This window comes from Palaemon carinicauda, chromosome 15, assembly GCF_036898095.1.
Source record: "Palaemon carinicauda isolate YSFRI2023 chromosome 15, ASM3689809v2, whole genome shotgun sequence".
Lineage (NCBI taxonomy): Eukaryota > Metazoa > Arthropoda > Malacostraca > Decapoda > Palaemonidae > Palaemon > Palaemon carinicauda.
The window spans coordinates 138,681,385-138,702,776 of NC_090739.1; the positions used below are offsets into that span (position 1 = coordinate 138,681,385).

The 21,392-nt window shown below is 35.9% G+C and overlaps 1 protein-coding gene across 3 annotated transcripts in view; it reads right to left on the reverse strand.

The window, feature by feature from the left end:
• Positions 1-13,955: 13,955 nt before the first annotated feature.
• The window catches only part of ssp3 (short spindle 3), a 177,572-nt gene continuing 170,135 nt past the window's right edge, over positions 13,956-21,392 (reverse strand). For 2 of the 3 annotated variants that reach the window (XM_068388742.1, XM_068388741.1), the window contains one exon: positions 13,958-21,293. In XM_068388742.1, coding sequence (XP_068244843.1) covers positions 21,210-21,293 — 84 coding nt within the window. In that variant the 3' untranslated portion in view covers positions 13,958-21,209. Of the gene's footprint in view, positions 21,294-21,392 lie in introns of all 3 variants that reach the window. The other variant, XM_068388744.1, reaches the window with a different exon arrangement.

The window sequence follows — 21,392 nt, forward strand, 5'->3', positions numbered from 1 at the left end:
GTCCTTCTGAACTAACGAAGCGGCAATTTCCTTTACCAAGCCTTCAGGAAACAGGCACTTGGAAAGGGGAGCAAAGAAAAGTTCAGATCTCTGGCATGGTGTAACTCCAGCAGACAGGAACGAACAGAGAGACTCTCGCTTTTTCAGGACTCCGGACGTGAATGAGGCAGCTAGCTCATTGGACCCATCACGGACGGCCTTGTCCATGCAGGACATAATGAGCAAAGAAATATCCTTATCTGTCGAAGAGATTTTCCTGCTCAGGGCTCCTAAGCACCAGTCTAAAAAGTTAAAGACTTCGAAAGCCCTAAAGATCCCTTTAAGAAGGTGGTCCAGGTCCGATGGTGACCAACAAATCTTCGAGCGTCTCATGGCAAGGCAGCGGGGAGAGTCTACAAGACTTGAGAAGTCGCCCTGGGCAGAGGCAGGAACTCCCAAGCCGAGAACTTCTCCCGTGGCATACCAGACGCTCGATCTAGAAGAGAGTTTAGATGGGGGAAAGGCAAATGCTGTCTTCCCTAAACTCTTCTTGGACTCTAGCCAGTCTCCTAACAGCCGCAAAGCTCTCTTGGATGAGCGTGAGAGGACGAGTTTAGTAAAGGCAGGTGCGGTAGAAGGCATGCCTAATACAAACTCTGACGGCGGAGAACGAGGAGCCACAGAAATAAATTGGTCAGGAAACAACTCTTTGAATACAGCCATGACTTTTCTAAAGTCCAATGACGGTTGAGTTGCCTTGGGCTCGTCCAGTTCTGACTGTTGATCGTCTTGTTGTTCAGCAACATCCTCATCAGATAGTTCCTCATCCGAAAACTGATGAGGAAACGGCAACGGAGTGGGCAACGTCTGGTTCGCTGAGTCAGGTCGCACTGGTGCATGCGTGACGGAGCCGGACGCAACGTCATGGTACTGCTGCACAGTCTGTGAACTGTCAACAACCATGGGAGCGCGAGGACGCACAGCGTCCACCCGAGACTGTCTAGACCGTCTGGGTTGTGCAGTCGAAACCACACCGGGTTGCGGAGGTTGACGCACCGCGTCAAAACAAGTCACCTCTGATGGTTGTTGAACGTCCTGAACGTCAACAACCACCTCCGAGCGTCGCTTAACGTCAACGTGCGGCTGGCAACCCACACTGGGTCGCATCGGTGGAGGAACCACCTCAACTGGTAGACGCGAGAAGGTTACCTCAGCATCAACAGGACGCACAACCGTTCGCTTGGAAGGTTGTTGGCCAGAAGGTTCAGCAGCAACCTTCTCCGCATGAAAGTCCTGCATCAAGGACGTAAGCTTGGACTGCATGTCTTGCAGCAAAGCCCATTTAGGGTCTACGGCAGCAGGTGCGGCAACAGACGGGGTTAGCGACTGAAGCGGTACCGCTTTGCCTCTCTTAGGCAGTGAGCAGTCATCTGATGACGGCAACGAGTCCGAACTGACCCAGTGGCTACAGCCGGGACGTTGGACTTGTCCTGAAGGGACCGACTTACGCTTTAAAGGTCGTGAGACCTTGGTCCAAAGTTTCTTACGAGAAACACCTTCAGACGACGAGGTAAAAACGGGCTCTCTCGTCTTACGTAGGTAGGGGCGATCTTGGGGAGATACGCCTGATACCATGGAGGGAACGTCTGTTCGTTGATCAAGGCCTCTCGAACCCATGCGTCGTACGACATTGCTTCTCCCCTGGGCTTGGGAGCTTGCAAGAGGTCCCGGACTAGGAGGACGACAGGCACGAACAGACGAACCCTCAAGCGCAACACTGTTCACAACACTTTCACTTGGCACTTTATCACTTCCCGCGGCACTTTGGCACTTTAGCTCCTTAACATCCGCCATGAGTTGATTGCGGTCACTTGCAAGGGACTCAACTCTCTCCCCCAGGGCATGGATAGCACGCATCATGTCAGCCATCGATGGTTCCTGAGTGCTAGGAGGGGGGTTAGGAACAACCACTACAGGGGAAGGAATAGGTTGTGGGGCATGAGGAGAGGAAAAATCTATCGACCTAGAAGAACTTCTCCTAATTCTATCTCTCTCTAGCCTGCGTGTGTACTTTTCAAATTCGATAAAATCGAATTCCGAAAGGCCCACGCATTCCTCACACCGATCTTCCAATTGACAGGTTTTACCCCGACAATTGGAGCAAACAGTGTGAGGGTCGAGAGAAGCCTTCGGAAGACGCCTAGAACAGTCCCTAGCATTGCATTTTCTAAACTTGGGAACTTGTGAAAGGTCAGCCATTTTGAATTGGTCAAGGGAAAATTCCAAAAAGCGATCTAAGTCATCAACAATGAATCCGATACAAAAAAGAGTTCAAGGATTTATTTGAAGAAAAACCCTGCACAGCGAAAGCTCAAAACCAGAATATAGTACTTCACCAAAGATGATGGGAAAAACTCCAGGTTTCAACAGCGAGTAAAGTACGTCTTGTCGACACGTCGACAGAGAGAAAATTGAGTCTTTGTTTACATGGAGTTTGGTATCTGGCCGACAGTTGGCGCTGATGGGCACACCCGCTACCTGTATAGCGATCGCTGGCGAGTTTTTTGTACAGTTTTTTTGTCTGTCGAGCAACAGAGTTGCAGCTATATATTCACCGGCTAAGTTAAATATTTAAAAATACAATATAACATTCAAAGGATAATAAAAGACAAAATTTGATTAAACCATGTAAGTCTCAACTGCCTATCACAATGTTAGTATCTTGTAAACTTCTAATACAAGAAATACAAAAGACTGTGTATCAAGACAAAACCTACTGCAAAGCAAGACAAAACATTTTGTAACATACAGGAAACTTTTACATAAGCAGTCACTTTTAAGGTCACTTCATTACAGAAGGTAGAATGATGAGTACTTCAACATATACCCTTACATTAACAAACACAATTCACACCTAAAGACCACTACTGTGGTTCTATAGCCTGACAAGTTTTAAGATATTAAAAAAAAAATCACCAAGATTTGTTTATATACAGTACAGTAGTAGCTCGGTTTATGAGTCTTAGTCATTCTTGGAGCTCGCTACCAACTTAAAATTTTCATAACCAAAATTTTTCTTATATGAAATAATGGAAATACACTCGTGTGTTCCAGACATCCATGAATACACACATACACTCATTTTTTAAGGGTTGTAATGTAATTAGGGAACAAATTATAATGCCAACATCAGAAATGACTCCAAATTAATAATTCACAATAAAATATATAAATATATTGAAAAATTAATTCATACTTTACCTTTAAGGAGTTGTGGCTGATGAGAGGGGGGACGAGAGAGGGGGACTTGAGAGGAGGACAAGAGAGGAGGAGGAGGGGGGATTACTGCTTGGATGAGGAATCTTTCTCCATGAGATCTTCTGGTAAAATATCAGGAGTTCTCTCTTTTAAATGATGTTTACTCTATCACTAACTGAATAATTTAATTCACGGCTTTTGGACACTTTGTTGTTTTTTTTTTTTACACTCTTACGTTCAACTTTCACGAGGAACCTATCTACAGACGACTGCTTTTATCTATTCCTTAAAATTGTATGAAAATATGACATTGCATTGTTCCCAAATAGATTTGCTGCTTTCCCTGCCAAAGCCCTATCTTGGTGATGGGTTTCTACAAAATTTTGAAGGGTTTCGTACATTTCCCTTGAATCGAGAAGTTTGTCACTCTGTCCATCCAGCTCCTTAGATGAAATCTCCTCCACAACCTCTTGTTGCTGCTCCTTATGCAACTCCACCAGTTCCTGGGTCATAAGCTGCTTGCTATGTTCCACAAGAAGTCGTCGTTGTCCACCTCAAACTCCTTTGTCTTGCCCAAGGACACAATTTTATCGTCAATTGACCCCTCCTGTAGGGGCTCAAACCCCTCAAAATCATGTTTTGCAACATATTTAGGCCACAGTTTCCTTACAAGTCAGAGAACGTGAGGTTAGTACCTTTGGTGGCCTTGAAGTGTCGCTGGAATTCTGCCGTGTAAAGGTTTTTGAAATTTGAGTTCACCCGGTGATCAATGGTTTGGAGTACTGGAATGGTGTTGGGTAGCAGGAACTTCTGTTCTAATGAATTATAACTCCTCTATTAGGTCGTCTTCAATGGTTGGAGGATTAGCCAAGAGCATTGACCATAAGCAACAAGGCTTAGAGTGGGAGGTTCTCTTTGTGGTACTTTTTAACCTAGGGCTTCATTGCTCCATTCCACAAACAAAATGTGAGTTACTCATGCCTTGCTGTTTGATTTCCACATAATGTTCGTTCAGTTGCTTCTTCTGCACCTTGCACATTTCAAGGCTAGTGGATTCTCGGAGTGATACACCAGAAGAAGTTTGATTTTGCAATCAATGCCAGTATTAGCACAGAACAGCAGGGTTAAACAATGTGTCGCTGGGGATAACCTATTCTTCTGCAATAATGAAGGTTCTCCTGGACATCTTCCAAAAAAAGACCAGTCTTGTTCCAGTTGAATACAGTACAGTACAGTACTTGCTGCCGCAGGATGAAAGACACAATCCATGAACTTTGTAAACTCTACATAAAATACCTCTGCTGCCTGACATTGGAGCTTGCATCTTTACCATGTCGCACAAAACTATGACTCACCTTTTTCAGTCTCCTGATGTACCTGGCTCAGTTTTCAAAAGGTCAGCACACAATACCTTTGCTTTATCACAAATAACGTTCTTGGTAATTGTACCTCCTGCTAACTGCTTCTCGTCGATCCAGATGAGCAGGAACTTTTTAACATTATCACGAACACGTGGCTGTTGTTTTGTCAATGTCACCACTCCTTCACATCAATTGCTTTGATTTCTTCTTCTTTCTTCAGGATTGTACAAATCACAGATATTGTTATATTGTACACTTTAGCCATAACTGCCACACGTGTACGCTGTTCATACTTCTTTACGATTTCTTTTTACACCAGTACAGTAATTATCTCCTCCTCACCATATTTCTTAATCTGTCAGGATAATGTACTGTACTGTTTACATGATGGTGAACAATAGCAATCACAATTCTATAAAGAACGTGCGGTCACAACTTTACAAAGAACACTTCCAAAGATGCCTGCATGATAACTATGCAGTAGATGATACTGGTAAAAGTACTGCTCACAGTGAAAGAGTTAAGGTTTGAGTAAGCAGGGGAAAGAGATATTTGCAACTGTGTGGGTACTGCGCGATTGTTTTCAGCCCATTGCATGCTAGTCTACAAAAAATACACATACTGATACAATGCTCGTAAACCAATTTGCTCATATTCAATCAATCGTAAACCGAGGTACTACTATACTGTATCTGATTTAAGTTTTACCTTGACAATGAAAAAAAATCTATTGAGTAAATTCTCAATCGCGCTACCTTGAGAAAAACTTTCCAAAGCTACAGAAATAGCCAATAGCAATTGTGCATGTTACCACCACTCCACTATTTATGAAATAATGCAATAATTATTAAGGCAAATGGAGTGGAGGTTTCAAGGATTACAGCTTCCCTGAATCTCGATGGTAAAAGGAACATACACAACTGGACCAACTTTTATTTATTCTAATTTACAACAACACTTTTGCACAAAATCTTAAAAGAACTTGTACAGGAAAATTCAACTGAATAAGAAATTGTTTGTTACCACATTGGTTTGGTTTAAAGAAAGTAAACAAATACGGAAATGTTGAAAAACCAAATACTGTACAGTACTGTACGTGGCTCTTCTTTTTTAAATTAATATATTACTCTACTCTATATGGAATTTACACTGGCAATAATCCTGAGGTCCCATATATATGAATTTATGAAAATTAACACTAACAATAACAATTCTGTAATGCATGAGTGACTTAACTAAAATATGAATCTGGAAAAAACACAAATACTACAGAGCATTTAGAAATTTTCTTAAAGGTACAAGACAATGGTAAATTCAACAAAATAAACAACATATTGTCAACAGTATATACTTTTCAAAAGTTTCCATACTGCTTGATACGAAATGAATCGGTAGAGAGCTGGAAATATGACAAATTTAACACTAATCATTCAAATAGCCTTTTAGACAGCCTCTCACACATACACAGTAAAGCTCTCTCTCCAGGGAGGGAAATAACTTGTGGAACAATAAATAAAAAACTTATGAACAAATCACACTTGCATACAGTAGCAGTAAGAACTAACAATGGAATGCATGAAAAACAACTCAATTATAAGCTACCCTTACCAGATTTATTTAAATTTCCTATTATCAAACAAAAATCAAAGAGCATTCTATAATCGTTTTTTAAAGACACTGAATCTCGAGAATGATTTACAAATTCTGGAACCATACGCAAGCTTTAGAAATATATATCACACTCAGTCCTTTATTTTAAAGGTTTTCTTTCATACAATGATCTTAAAAACATTTTAGCATTATGATCATAAATATAGCACTAAAAACTTTAAAAGTAGCTTAGATATAAATGTTATTTTTTCAAAAGAACAAAAATTGATAAAATCACGTAAAATGCGAATAAACCATTGGAATGCCTGGAATTTTCTTCACTTCTATATAAATACAAAAGTACATTAAATTCCTTTATAGGTGTATTTACTATATTCAATTCCATTTCAAGGAAGCTTTGAAGTGAAGTGACATATCATTACTTTGGGAATAATGACATGATATACTTGGATGAAGTTTCCTGTTCATCTAATACCTTGATACTTAAAAATTCACAATCTTAATTAATAGATCAATTAGGCTTTTTTTTAAAAGCTCAAGCTATGCAATGCAATATGGCAAACAGCAAATTCTATGAAACATAACTAAAATAAACCTGTATCTCACACTTAGGATAAAAAGAAATACAAAAACAATAAATGTACACTATATATTTACAATATATGTAAAGACTAAATCTATGACTGGTTTGATAAAGCTATGTATTTTAGGGAGTATTCATAAACCAGAAGAATAAAAAAAATTCTGCATAAGACAAGAAAAAGTAAAGATACCTGCTCCAAGTATGTGTTAGTATTTTCCACTTTACAATTCTATAACATTTTTGCTCACATATGAATACTTTACCTTACAGTAATTTGCTTGGAAACTAACTAATATCCATGTTTTACTGACCACAGTGCTGTATTTCAAAAGGGTGAATAAAGAAATTTATGAATATTAACAAAAGAAAAAGGCATAACAAATTCTAAGTTATAATTCTGAATCAATTACAATACATAAATTTCACAACTTGCAGAATTACCTGATACTCTGATGTTCTGGCTAACATTTTTGTAAAAGCACATAAGGTCCCCAACAACAACATATACATGCTTTGATAAAAATGAGAAAAATGGCAGAATTTGCCATAGCCTTTCAAAAGGTATTTGTAAGATGGAGCTGTTTACTTTAATGTTTATACTGACATGGTTTTTTGAGCTTTTGGGTAACTTGATATTGAGGCATCTAACCAGCATTACATATCCTTGATCATAACATAGACAAAACACTCTAGATTAATACTGTAAAAGAATATTACAAAATTATATATCATACTGTTAGTAAAGAAAAAAATGCTGGACAGCAGGTTCTTGGTTTATAATGGTCTCATCTTATGACATTCATGGATACAACGCATTTCCCAAAGATTATAAAGAAAGTGTGTTTCGTACAGTACCGCTTATGTCGTTACAGACAGCTGAACTAGTCCGTGCAAGTGCTATGGACCAATAACCATTTTGGGGGGGGGGAAAAAAAACAGAGTACTGTACAGTAATGCACTGCCCGAGTGAATAAAACAGCATCCGAGCGTCCCTCAGTTAGTGTTGGTGTGCCATTCTGGCTTGATGTTGCCTCTGTGCTTGTGCATAAGCCATTATTGATTGTCGTTTCCTCCGTATTTATTTGGCTCTTCATCATGGCTGCCAAGCGTTAAGGCAGGCGATGAAGGTAATGAAAAGAAAAAAGATCGAGGTATGGACAGAAAAATGTGAAACGCTAATGGAAAGAGAAATGTGAAACGCTGACAATAATTAGCATCGCTACAATTATCAAGGAAAAAGATCATATCCTTGATCAAGTGAGAGAACCCGTAAATTAAAAATTTGACAGTGAAGACGAAGTAGCATATTGGTCTCATCATTGAGATGAAAATATTGTTAGCTCTTTATTTGGAAGAATAGTCAGCGGCGTAATCTAGTGTGCCTAATGGTAATTTAAGCGGAAAGATAGTGCTAACAAACAACAGGAGTAAAGGTAAGGAGTTGTATTTTTTTCTACTGTTTTGTAACAATCTTTGGTATATTTATGCCTCCAGGTTTTTACTATTCCTAGTACTGTTTCCATATCTTACAAGTGTTTTTTTATGTCCTAGGTTATGACGTTACTATACTGCATTGGCATAGATGTTAACATCAGTGCTTACGTCAAGTACAGTATTTAGGTGCGTTCCGACTTCCGTTGAAATTTGACTTACACCAGTACATAGGAACAGATCTCCATCACAAGCCGAGAGTTGCCCTACTGCCCATAAAGACAGATGAAATGTATACTCTTGCCCAGTTTCTAAGCATATTTACTATAAAACTTTCAATATTTCATTAAACTCTACACTGTAAGAAAATTAAAACAATCTGGAAAATCCTTCAACATAACTATTTATCTATACATCAGATATATTTCACATTGTTAAGAATAATGAGAATACCAGTACAAAGTACAGTATAAAATATTTATGCAAAAATATTATTGAAAGAGCTTCAGATATATATTTTTCTAGAGCACACAATATCTCACACCAACACTCGCTTACACTGGCTGGTACGGTTCATTACTGAATTTTTATTTCAAAACTGGATGAACAACCACAATTAATGCAACAAAAATTAATATTATGTGCTATGCAAAACTCAACTGAATGGAAAGTTATTTTCAACCAGAAAAGCAGTGAAGATTTTTAAAAAATGCATAATATTTAAGTAACGATAAAACTAAAAACCAGTGCAATGTCGTTTAGACTTTTGCATTACTTTTCACATCTGAGTAAAGGTTCCTTGGGGTCGCAATCTTTTATGGCACCATCACTATATCTGCACGTAATCACAGACTGAAGTTTAATCTTGTAGGTACTAATTTGTAGCCAAATAACTCATTCACCATAATAAACATGTTAATCTTCATAAATTATGAACCCATTCTCATTGCTATTTGTTATTTGTGTTACCAATTCCATTAATATTTTCATCACAATATGTTCCACTATAAAACCATAGACTTTGTTATCAATTTTAAATTTTGATTGAAATTTTCAAGCTGTAAATATAATTGGAAAGATTGTGTAGAAACTACTAATGTTCTCTTCACCACAGAACATTTTCTGTCAGTTTGAATTCTGCAATAGGAAGAGGATGATGCACTCAATAGCTACAATAAGGAAAAATCAGTCCTTTTATATAAAGATAGGGGTACAGTACTGTATTTCAAATAGCCATTTTAATAAGTTTTCTTTCTGGATGTGAGAATGAAGTACAAGGAGCCAAATAAATTAATCACATTTAGGTTAAAAAAAAGCATTTACGTAAGAGAAAGGACAAGAAAAACAATCTGTAACAAAGTGAAATAAGAAAAATGGAGGGATTGAAGATAACTGGAAACTTAGTTGTGGATAAAGATGGCACCTGACACCTAATAAAGTTTTTAAAATTAAATTCAAATAAATACATTACAAATGCAAATATAGATAAACTTTCCTTTTTAGCTCTTAATATAATAGCATATTAAAAGTAGTTTTTAAATTTATTTTTGGATTTCTTATTACAAAAGAATATTGTATTCTGAAGATCACTGTTCCATGTTAGTTACTCTTTTGGCTTTTCAAAAAATAATTTATACATAACTGTAAAAACAATATAACAGTAAAGGTTTAAAGGCTGTTCATGAATAATAGAGGCATGGGACAGTGATACTGCCCTATCAAGCAGGACAATGCCCTAGAGACTGACCATATTACATATGTTCAGCACCCATCCAAGCTAGGACCAAGGAGGGCCAGGCAATGGCTGCTGATGTATCAGTAGATAGACCTATAGGCTCTCCCAAACCAACCATCCTTAGCTCACAAGGATGGTGAGGTTGCAGCGACCAGAGGAACTTGACGAGTCTAAGCGGGACTAACCCCAGTCTAGCAATCACTAAGCAAGGACACTACCACCAGCTCACCACAACCCTTAATGATGATAATGATAATGAACAGTAATAGTAGGAGTTGTAGGGTTATGACTAAAACCATACAATTAACTTCAGCATTTCCAAAGACTTCTATCTTAGTAATAAAAAGAAAACTTACCCTACAGATTTATTTTCTATCTTCTGAATCAATATCCACTGGTATTAGTATGCATCAATAAGGATATTTTATTTAATCCAATGAATACCAGTTATGCCTAGTATCGAGTTTTGGCTGTAACCTTTAGTAATAGAAAATTTTGAATATATTTATTCTCATGTGGTAGAAGACAATAACGCACTATATTTTGGGGGACAATGGATCAAAAAAGGCTTTGGCCAATCATGTTTTAAATTACACCTTGCTTAATTTAATGGGACCCATGGAGTTACTGAAAACACGTACCCTATATAGTTTAAGCAATTATTTTTTGATAAACTAAATTAAAGCTACACAATTATGAAGGATATACTTCTCACACACATGGAAGTCCATATTTAAAACGGATTTTGACGTAGGAAAAATCTATTTTTGGGTGAGATAGCCATGTCGTCCTGATGGAAATTCCTTTGGGCAACTTCCTACTGTATAATATTTCTGTGAGTGATATTACAAGAGAATTACCATCAGGTATCACGAGGTTCTAACCCCTGGAACTACTATCCTAAGATATCGTGTATAATCAGGGACGTATCCGTAGATAACCATATATATCTGCACCCCAAAAAGAATTAACCCAGTCTAGGAATCTAAGGAGGAGGATAGGTGAGGAGCTGTTACATATTTCTTTATCATGATTGAGAAATGTTACATTTCACTACAACCTTTAACAGCACAGAAGAAATACATATGAAGATTACAATCACATCTAAGAAGCTGCAACCATTTAAATTAAAGCTGGAATTTGTACCCAGACAAAATCAAAGAAAATAGAGAAGAGAAATAAACCAGTACAAAACTTTAACACAATTATAAATGCCACAAAATTTATGTGTGAAATCCTATGTTACTGAGGGCCATACATGTATATGACAATAGATATAAATGGTGAATGCCCATTTAGCCTATTACCTATCAGCTTTGTATTAACATACACAAAGAATTCTATCTTTATCTCAGTAAACACCCAAAAAATCACTACATCTTACTTTGGTAAATTGCTGCCTGGCTTGGGTGTTCAGCCAAAAATATAGTGGTCATATAAGAAAATAGATATTATCAAAGTAAAGAAATGAAAGATATTTATAAAAAGGAAAACACTAGCAAACTTCAGAATAAAACAATTACAGTATTACTGTATACAATGAAGAGCTTTTAAAAGTTATCAGTGTTAATTAAAGAAATACGATGGGAGCAAATATATTACTTATATAAAGAAGTAAGAAAAAAGTGAGTAAAGTACTCTAATTATTTTCTATTTCCTTGCTGCTTTCTTTTACATTCAGCCCAATACTAATACTGGCCACTGTTTCCCCAAAGGTGGTACACCATTAAATTTCTTATAAAATCTTTAAATTTAATGCCCATTCTAAGCTGCGTAAGCAACGGAAAACTTGTTTTATTGCTAAGATCTAATCCCTTTCAATAATTACATGCACTATTTACATATGTGAATAAATTAAATTTTAAGCCAAAACATTACAGAGTTTAAAATTCCAAGGCTTCTCTGGTAATGATATAACTGTTAACTTTTAGTATAAATTCCCACTATGATAATGACATGGAGCACATCAAAACCTTTGAAAAATGTAATATCCATTTCCCTAAATTTCATTGCCTTACATTACCCTAAACTGTTATGTTGAAATGCTCATTATGTCAACAAATGAATTGAGTGGCACACTTTAACTTGTTTATAATACGGCTAGGAGGAGGGAAGCTCACCTTGCAATAAAATAAAGGAATGCAAGTAATTGCATGAAGATAATGATTTTTGGAAGAATTATTAAAGTCCATACACAAATTCAGTACATGAAACACACTATAAGAAAAATATCGGAATTATTACTCTGTCTATAACAAATGCCAATTTATCAATCAAGTTTTAGACTACATAAAAATTAAAGTCCCCATGATTCCTAATGAGCCAACACTAATTTGAATACAGTAGATATAAGTAAACAGTAGTGTAATTATTACAAAACCTCTATTATTATTTTCCTCCTTATTGTCTTACTTTTTGTAAATTTGCTTTCGTTTGCATGAAACAAATCTAAAAGGCCAACAACTAAAACTTGCTCATAAAAAAATGGTCAAATGAAAAAAAAAAAAAACAAGAGTAGATAATAATATAGATGAAAATATATACAGTACAGGCATTAAAAAAAATAAACACAAGTGACCAGATTGAAATTATAAAATTATTGAGAATAGATAAAAAAAAAAAAAAAAATAGATGACCATGTAGTAAATACCAAAATGTGGCTCTCTTACATACTTTAATTCTTGGTAAAAATGCACTGTACTGGTTGCAGATGAGGAAGAGAAGCTTGGCCGATTAGCGACAGAATTTGGAAGGGTGTGTGAGAGAAGGAAGTTGAGTTAAAGTGAGTAAGAGTAAGCTTATGAAATATACGGGAAGGGAAGGTGGTGCGAGGTTGAATGTCATGTTGAATGGAGAGTTACTTGAGGAGATGGATCAGTTTAAGTACTTGGGGTCTGTCATTGCAGCAAATGGTGGAGTGGAAGCAGATGTACGTCAGGGAGTGAATAAAGGATGCAAAGTGTTGGAGGCAGTTGAGGGAGTAGTAAAAAATAGAGGGTTGGGCATGAATGTAAAGAGAGTTCTATATGAGAAAGTGATTGTACCAACTGTGATGTATGGATCGGAGTTGTGGGGAATGAAAGTGACGGAGAGACAAATTGAATGTGTTTGAGATGAAGTGTATAAGAAGTATGGCTGGTGTTTCTCAAGTAGATAGGGTTAGGAACAAAGAAGTGAGAGTGAGAACGGGCGTAAGAAATGAGTTAGCAGCTAGAGTGGATATGAATGTGTTGAGGTGGTTTGGCTATCTTGAGAGAATGGAAAATGGCTGTCTGCTAAAGAAGGTGATGAATGCAAGAGTTGATGGGAGAAGTACAAGTGGAAAGCCAAGGTTTGGGTGGATGGATGGAATGAAGAAAGCTCTGGGTGATAGGGGGATAGATGTGCGAGAGGCAAGAGAGCGTGGTAGAAATAGGAATGAATGGTGAGGGATTGTGATGCAGTTCTGGTAGGCCCTGCTGCTTCCTCCGGTGCCTTGGATGACCGCGAAGGTAGCAGCAGTAGGGGATTCAGTGTTATGAAGCTTCATCTGTGGTGGATAATGGGAGAGGGTGGGCTGTGGCACCCTAGCAGTACCAGTCAAACTCGGTTGAGTCCCTTGCCAGGCTGGGAGGAACGTAGAGAGGAGGGGTCCCCTTTTTTGTTTCATTTGTTTGATGTCGGCTAACCCCCAAAATTGGGGGAAGTGCCTTGGTATATGTATGTAAAAATGCATGAGTACCACAAGCCTGGTTGAATGTGATAAAATCTTATCTGATATTGATAACTATGCATAATTACCGAAAAATCTGATTCATTTTAAAATAGTTCGGGAGAAGACGCTCTTTTAAACAAGTATTATTAAAGGTGATTGGTGCCTCATTGGCATCAATTTTATAGAAAATCTTTTCTATAGTTCTTATAATTTTCTTTTCATCATTACTGCATTTTGCTAGTTATTGTGCGTATCTCATCGTAGGTGGATACATACTGTATAGTTGTGCAATCAACGCTGCTTCTTTGTTACACAATATGAGCACATATATAATCTTGTCATACTGGCATTTTTCCAAGTTGTTACATTGTTTCAAACAGTAAGAATAACACTCTGTCCATTATCATGCTAGATGGAATATTAAAGGTGAGAGCTGATGAATCAGCTATTTATATGAAGTTCATGGAAGGTCTTGGTTGGGGGGGAGGGGATAGGTTTCGTGGGCGTAGAAAGTACTTGTTAGGATTGGCCTGGTAATTAACGAAGATTATGACAGCTCAATTGGCTGGACTCCCGTCCTGACCAATCGTGAAACAACCTTCTGAGCCCACGAAACCTGGACCCTCCTTCTTACCAAGATCTATCACAAACTTCGTATGAATAGCCGATTCTCAACTCTTACCTTTAGTATTCAATCTAGCTTGATGATGAATAGAGTATTATTATTACTGTTATAAACATTGTAACAACTTGAAAAAAACCTGATTATGACTAGATTATATCTGTATTCATTTATACTATGTGTAGTAAAGAAGCAGCGTTGATTGCACAACTTTATATATCCACGTTTGATTAGACATACACAATAATTAGCAAAATGCAGTAATGATGAAAAGAAAATTATAAGAACCACAGAAAAGGTTTCCTATAAAATCAACACCACTGAGGCAGCAATCAACCTTCACTTTAAAATAGTCATACTAATCGCCAATCCTGCCGGTGTGCTTCCGGCTCATTTCAAAATAGTTATACCAATCACCAATCCTACAGGTGTTTTCCTATCTATCATGGATTATGCAAAATTATGAACTTATCACATTTACTCCAAAATATAAAAACATAAATGGAAGTTAAAGGATGAATAATAAAATAAGGACGTAAGCAATACATTAAGGCTGATGCAAAACTAAGGTAATGATGCCTAACTTTTTCAAAGTAGTATTACATCTTTTAAAGTTCCTGTCAGCTATGAAACCTACTAAAGATTTAAGGGTTAATGTAATTTCAATTATGTATATAAAAGCTGCTTCTCCTCTTGTGACAATAGCCGTAGGAGATGATGATGATGATGATATAAAAGCCGTGAGATGAAAAACAAACACAGGGACAAATCATCTCTTTACAGTATAAAACTCTGAGAGCATTCAATGAGACAACACTGAACAAGTGGTAACAAGAAAGTTGGGATTAACACTGTAACAAATAATGAAGAAAAAGGAAACACATTACTAATGCTAATTTGGGAGACATTCCTCATTAAATATCTTCTTTACAGAATTAGAAATAAAATCCTTACTTGAATACACGATTTTAGGAAAAAAATGATTTTACATGGCTGTAAGGATTCTTATAATTCTAAATGAACAAAACTAGTAAGTTTTATTAGTATCTACTTTATTCTACAACTTTTATCTCTAAAGAATCACCAGAAATCATGTTATACATAAATTAATTCTAGTTGGACTTTCCTAAATGATGTTTCCAGCAAAAATATTTGAAAAAATAATTGAATAGCATACTTTTTATACTTCTTTGCATAAATTAGATAAAATTCCATTTAAGTCTCATGTTCTATTTGTTTTAATACTGTACATTAAAAAAAAATGTCTCACCATGTCAAAATAAAATTTTTAAAATCCATCAATCACTTGAGTACTATTTTGCATCTTATGTTCCTTAAACGTGCAGTGCGGATATGCTTTTCTGGTTTTCTAAGGGTGCACTAAACATTTAGCATTGATATGATCTTCATTTTGAAAGAAGAATAGCACCAGTGCAACATTTTATTATTTTTAATATTTCACTGCAATTCATTTACTTTACTTTTTCACTCACTGTATAGTTTATGCATGCATCCTGAACAAAGAGAATTCAGTCACTGGCAGAACTCCAAAGGTAGAAAACTTTGTTTAGCAAACTCAAGACATACCATTGACCCTTGATGTATATAATCCTAGCAACATACCAAATCCTTTTTAATAGCCATATTTTCCCTGCACAGTATTTCATACAGCTTCAAGGATTTACTTTATCTTGAACCCTCTTAAGATATGGGAACTTATATATGCATCTTTTTGCAAAGTAAAAATCAATAAACAACTCATAATGTTCTGCTCTTGCTGGAAGTATATTTACTTTTGTTACAGATTGAAAACTAAGGCAACATTCTCAAACAAACAATAAAACTGTTTACACATATTGTGTGCAGACACTTGACAATAAACAAGTACCAATATACGGATGAGGATACAGTTAAAGTTATACTGTTCTATAGAAAAAAATTAGTTAATTCCCCCAATCAATAAAATCAGAAAATAAAAAAAAGTTTGTACTGTATCTATTTTCATAGAAAGAATTGAAAAACATGACTCATATACAACACACAGCCATGCAAAACAAATGAAGATGATGAAGGAAATATGGATGAAATTACTCATTCAGAAATACATCAATCCATGATACCATAAAAAATAAACTAGAATAAATGAACAATCATAGATATCTGACTACATAATGCGGGTTTCTGATACAATCCCTTTGTAAAGGGAAGACGAGGACAGAAATTATAGATATGAATGAGATTGCAAAAAAAAAAGATCTAGTTCCAAGATTTCACATGAAAATGTAAGCTGCACAAAGAACACGCATTCCTAAAGATGGCATATAGGATTTTAAAAATGATATGTGCAAATTATCAAATCTCTCCACAAACTAGACTATGGGAAGGCAAAGGGTCAACAGATTTCTTTTCATAATTTTCATGTGGTAACTATACAATATTATCAAAAGTGAGAAAATTAAAAAAAAGGCTGGTAGTCAAAATAAAGATTTTTTATGAATACGGGAAAAAAATTTCTCCATTTAAGGCATTGCAATCTTGCTAAAGGAAGTGATGAAAAGCAAGACATTATAATAGGAATTTCACTTATTTATAAATATCATCATAAAAGTGATATTAGGTCTGAAAGCCAACTGGGGGAGGGTGAAGAAAAATATCCATATCTTTCTGAAAATTAATCACATGATTCTTGAAGCCATTTTCCTAGATGTTAGATTCCTTAAATTTAGGAAACTTGTTTAAAGCAAACGTACCTACATTTCTCATTCTTTGGCAGTTTTTTCTTAAAAATAACAAATTCTAAAAGTAATTCTTATTTTTCCTGGTTATAGAAACCCAAGTCCTTTAAAATATGGAATGTCTTCAGTGGACTGGAAAGGCTGTTGAAATCATTAATGGATGAGGGAGATGACTCCTACAATCTCCTATCAGCCCCTTATAGGGATGAGTAGGCTGATAAGGCCTGGCCAGTACTTGGTTGATGAAGAAATCTTCTCATCCAAAGAGAATATGCAGTCTGAAATGAAATACCTGACCTAAGATCCAAAGTATAGGTATTCATTCCACCATCTTACCCTTTCTAAAGGGAGGATGAGGGAGAAATACATCTTAGTGATCCAGTCTAATAAGAATGGTACTCAGAAATATAGATTACCAGCACCAATGTCGAATCCATAGTATAAAGATACAAAAGCTTCATCCCCAAGCAAAGGGAAGGAGAAGAGCCAGTCATTCTACCCATCCTTCACACTTACATCGAACACGTTACCAAGGGCAAGTTGTTTCATATCTTTTAAGGGAAGTGGGCTGCCTACATAATTACAGAGCTGCCACCACAGGCCCAAAAATATAGAAGGACTTGTGGGTATAGTCCCTTAAGAGTGCAGAAGGTTGCTTGGCATATCCAAACTTCAATACCTGTATGACTGCAGATTTTTCATAGTTTTAGTGGAATGATACATGATTTCGTGAGCTCTACGTCAAGCTGGTACCTCAACCCCTCAGAGGTCGAAGCATAAACTCTAAAAGTCTCACGCAGTTTCAAAAAGACCTTACTACAACAACTCTTTCTTGGTTCTTCCAGTGCTCAGGATGAGACGCTGACACTCAGGTACGAGATGTTGGGTACTTTCAGAAGCTTCAGCCAGACAGAAGATGAGGATCCTTTCCCGATAGTCCAGGGGTAGTTCTTCATAAGTTCTGACAGATCGTGAATCATTCCCCACCCATGTGACCATCTAGGAGCAACCAAGTCATCCTGAGGCCTGGCATTATCAGCTTATGTAACAGGCTGAATGGAAGTAGAGAAGACTGACATCCAAGTGATCCCACAGTATGTCTGTAATCATTGCGGTAGAAGACAAAAGTGAAGTCTTTGATAGGCGGGTGGGGAGGCTACGCACCCCCACACACAACCTGCTATCAATTACAGTACCTCATTAACAATTTCAGCAGATTTCCACTCCAATGATTTTCCTTATTCTAAAGGATGAAAGGGTTGGATATGCATAAAAACAAAAACAACACAGATTGGTTTCACTCTGTAACTATTGTACTTAGCCAAATAACCTTTCCCCCATTGACTTTCCTATTTATATAGATGAAATTATGGTTGAAGGGCTATTCCTTTAACACAACCGAGGAAATCCAGGCAGAACAAAGAAGTGTTTACAAATTTACACTTGGAGACTTCATTGGATGAATGGAATTGAAGAAAAGAAAAACTGAGATTACCCCACTCAAGAGGTCTACTTAAGGGAAATAGTGGATATTTTTGGGAAGCATTTCACATTAGGAGGTTCTGTTTTTGCAGCTAAAATTTTGCCAAATTCCTCCCCCTGATAGAAAATTCAAAATTGATATACTGTAAATAAAAAATAATGCTGCATTTTCTGCATACGTACTTTTGAATTCAAAACAGTGAGCATTTTTTTTTTTTTTTTTTTGAAAAATTAAAATTGAAGCTGGTAAGAATCTTTTATATTAGCATGGGAAAACATTTGCTTTTGCTGAGAATATCAGTCAGATTATATTTCTTTTCACATCTAAATTATGGAAAAATACAATTTTTCATCCACCATTGAACCATCACATAATTATTCTCTACCATTAATAACAAAAGCTGTGTATCTTGCTATTACTTATGTATCAATACTGCAGCATAGCAATAAATCATAAGGTACAGGTCATGAATACACCCAAAACATCATTTACTAGTTTGTGATGGAAATAACCCTGGTAAGGGAACGCACTATAACAACATATCACCAATGAAATTAGTTTCATAAACTGCATAATTGCATAAACTGAAAATATTGGAATGAGATTTGTGTCACATGCTTGTCATTGACTCTTAACTAAATTTGGGTTATTTGCATAAATTTGATGTGTTTTCAATGTTTTACTGCATCCTTTACAAAAATTCTAGATCAATAATTTTGTATTGATGACTGACACCAACTTACTGTTGGTTTAAATATTAAAATTTGCTAAGGTGAGTTTCTATTCCAAAAAATTTAACTTCATTACAATGGACTTCAGCAACATCACAATTGTCAGTGCAAATTTTTACTCTTGAATTACTCAAGACAGTAGAGCATTAGCTTCTTTACTAACGTCTGCTTTTCCTTCAATGCCCAATGAGTAAGAATTAAAGCACATTTTAAAAGATATACTAGTTTCATATAGCTTCATGAAAAGAATATCTGATTTGCTGAACATTGAATATTTTTGAAAAGTAACTTTTAAGTGCTTCTCTAAAAGTAACTCCTATACTGCTGAAAATTACAAACTTTAGTGAAGGTATTCTTTCCCTAATCCCAACAATGCAATAAAATGATATGAAAACTAAATTTTACAGTCTTTTTTAATCTCAATATTTGTATGATTGTTTATACTTTAGAGATACAGCCCAGACAGGACACAATTTGACGTATAAACCCAAAACAAACCCTTACATACTTTTAAAATTTTATATAAAAGTATATGACAAAAAAATCCAAATAAAGATCTTATACTGTACAAAATTAACTGCAAAACATAAATCTTTATCAATTCTCAGAGATTCTCAACTTAAGCATAAAGAAAATCTTGATAAGCTGTAGCTTTATGCTGATATTAAAAATTTTCTAAATTTTTCATTCATACAGTGCATACAATATTAAGGTTTGATAATTCATATATCAATTTTATTTCTTCCCGACTTCCCATCCTCTTTTATTTAATGGAATGACTAGAAAATTGTGGTGTAATAAATTTTAGATAAATAAACTGAATTCTTAGCTTATTCTGGGAGAGGCAATATGGAAGTCAACTGAATATCCATAAAAAATGGAAATTGGAAATTTTTTTTATTTCTCTACTAACCTGATGTTCAAATTGCTTTGATCTCAGGAAACTTGGAGTGTTGATATTACCCGCTTCAAAATGAAAAAAAAAAAATATGTTATCTTTCTTTCCAATATGACAATGCCTCTAGACAATCAATGAAAAATACCAGTGTTTAAAAACAATAAGATCCTGCCCATATCTTATTGCTTCCTCAGTCTCAAAGTTGAAATGATTTCAAAGAGAATGCGGACCATGATCCCCCAAAAGCAATTCCTTTGCAAAATTGTGCAGCAACTGCTTACAAAGCTGGGAGAAACATCTTTAAGCCACTAAAAGAAATAATATATGGTACAAACAAAAACCCGGACTATCTGGTGCACTTGTTTATGCTGAACAAAGTCAACATTTAAACTGAAAAAGAGATACGACATTCACAGCATGTCATTGTTGTTAGTCGCTGGTAGGTCTCATTACTTCTCTAAATGCATTAGTATATTAAGAAAGAAAACAGGAGTTGTTTCCATTTTTAAGGGGTAACGTCATAACAAGCTTTTGGTTACGAAAACAATATGAACATCATAGGAGGCTCGTAGAAATAAATAAGCTTGATGCCCTGGCTCCCTAAGGATTCCTCAATGGAATTTAGGATGTAACTGGCAGTCACAGGTATTTAAACTATGCCTAAATGACCTTTCATGTCAACTCATTCTTATCACATAATAGATACTGCAAAGCATATAGCATTTCAATCTTATACACTAATCACCATCACTGTATATGATGAAAATTTACACTAAGTTCTTCAAGTATGTAAAATTCTCATTAAGCAAGGATAATAAATCCTTTTCCAATAACAGCTCAAATATTGCTACAATGGTAATGACTAACATAGTCAACACAACTAACCCCACAAATTACTAGCATGAAGTGACTTGATAAACATTAACACATCTTTCATATACATCTTGTCAAATGCTAAATGTTAACTATTAACACAATAGTTAGTTATTTAATACAAAAACATGATGAGATTCAACATCATTTAGTCTCCTAAATACCTTATCAGTTAGGCTAGACTGCAGGAAGAGATAAATCAACTGCCATACATATTAGCCTTGAACATGAGTCCTCTGAAGTATAGACACAAGAGGTTTATCTGATGCTTGTCCATTGTGCAGGAAGTCTTCAAGGACCTACCAGAAATAAATTTAAAATACTTAATCTTCAAATTATAATTTGCTGAAAGACTGGCTAAATGCTATATCTGTTATACTGAAAAAGAAAAAACTTTT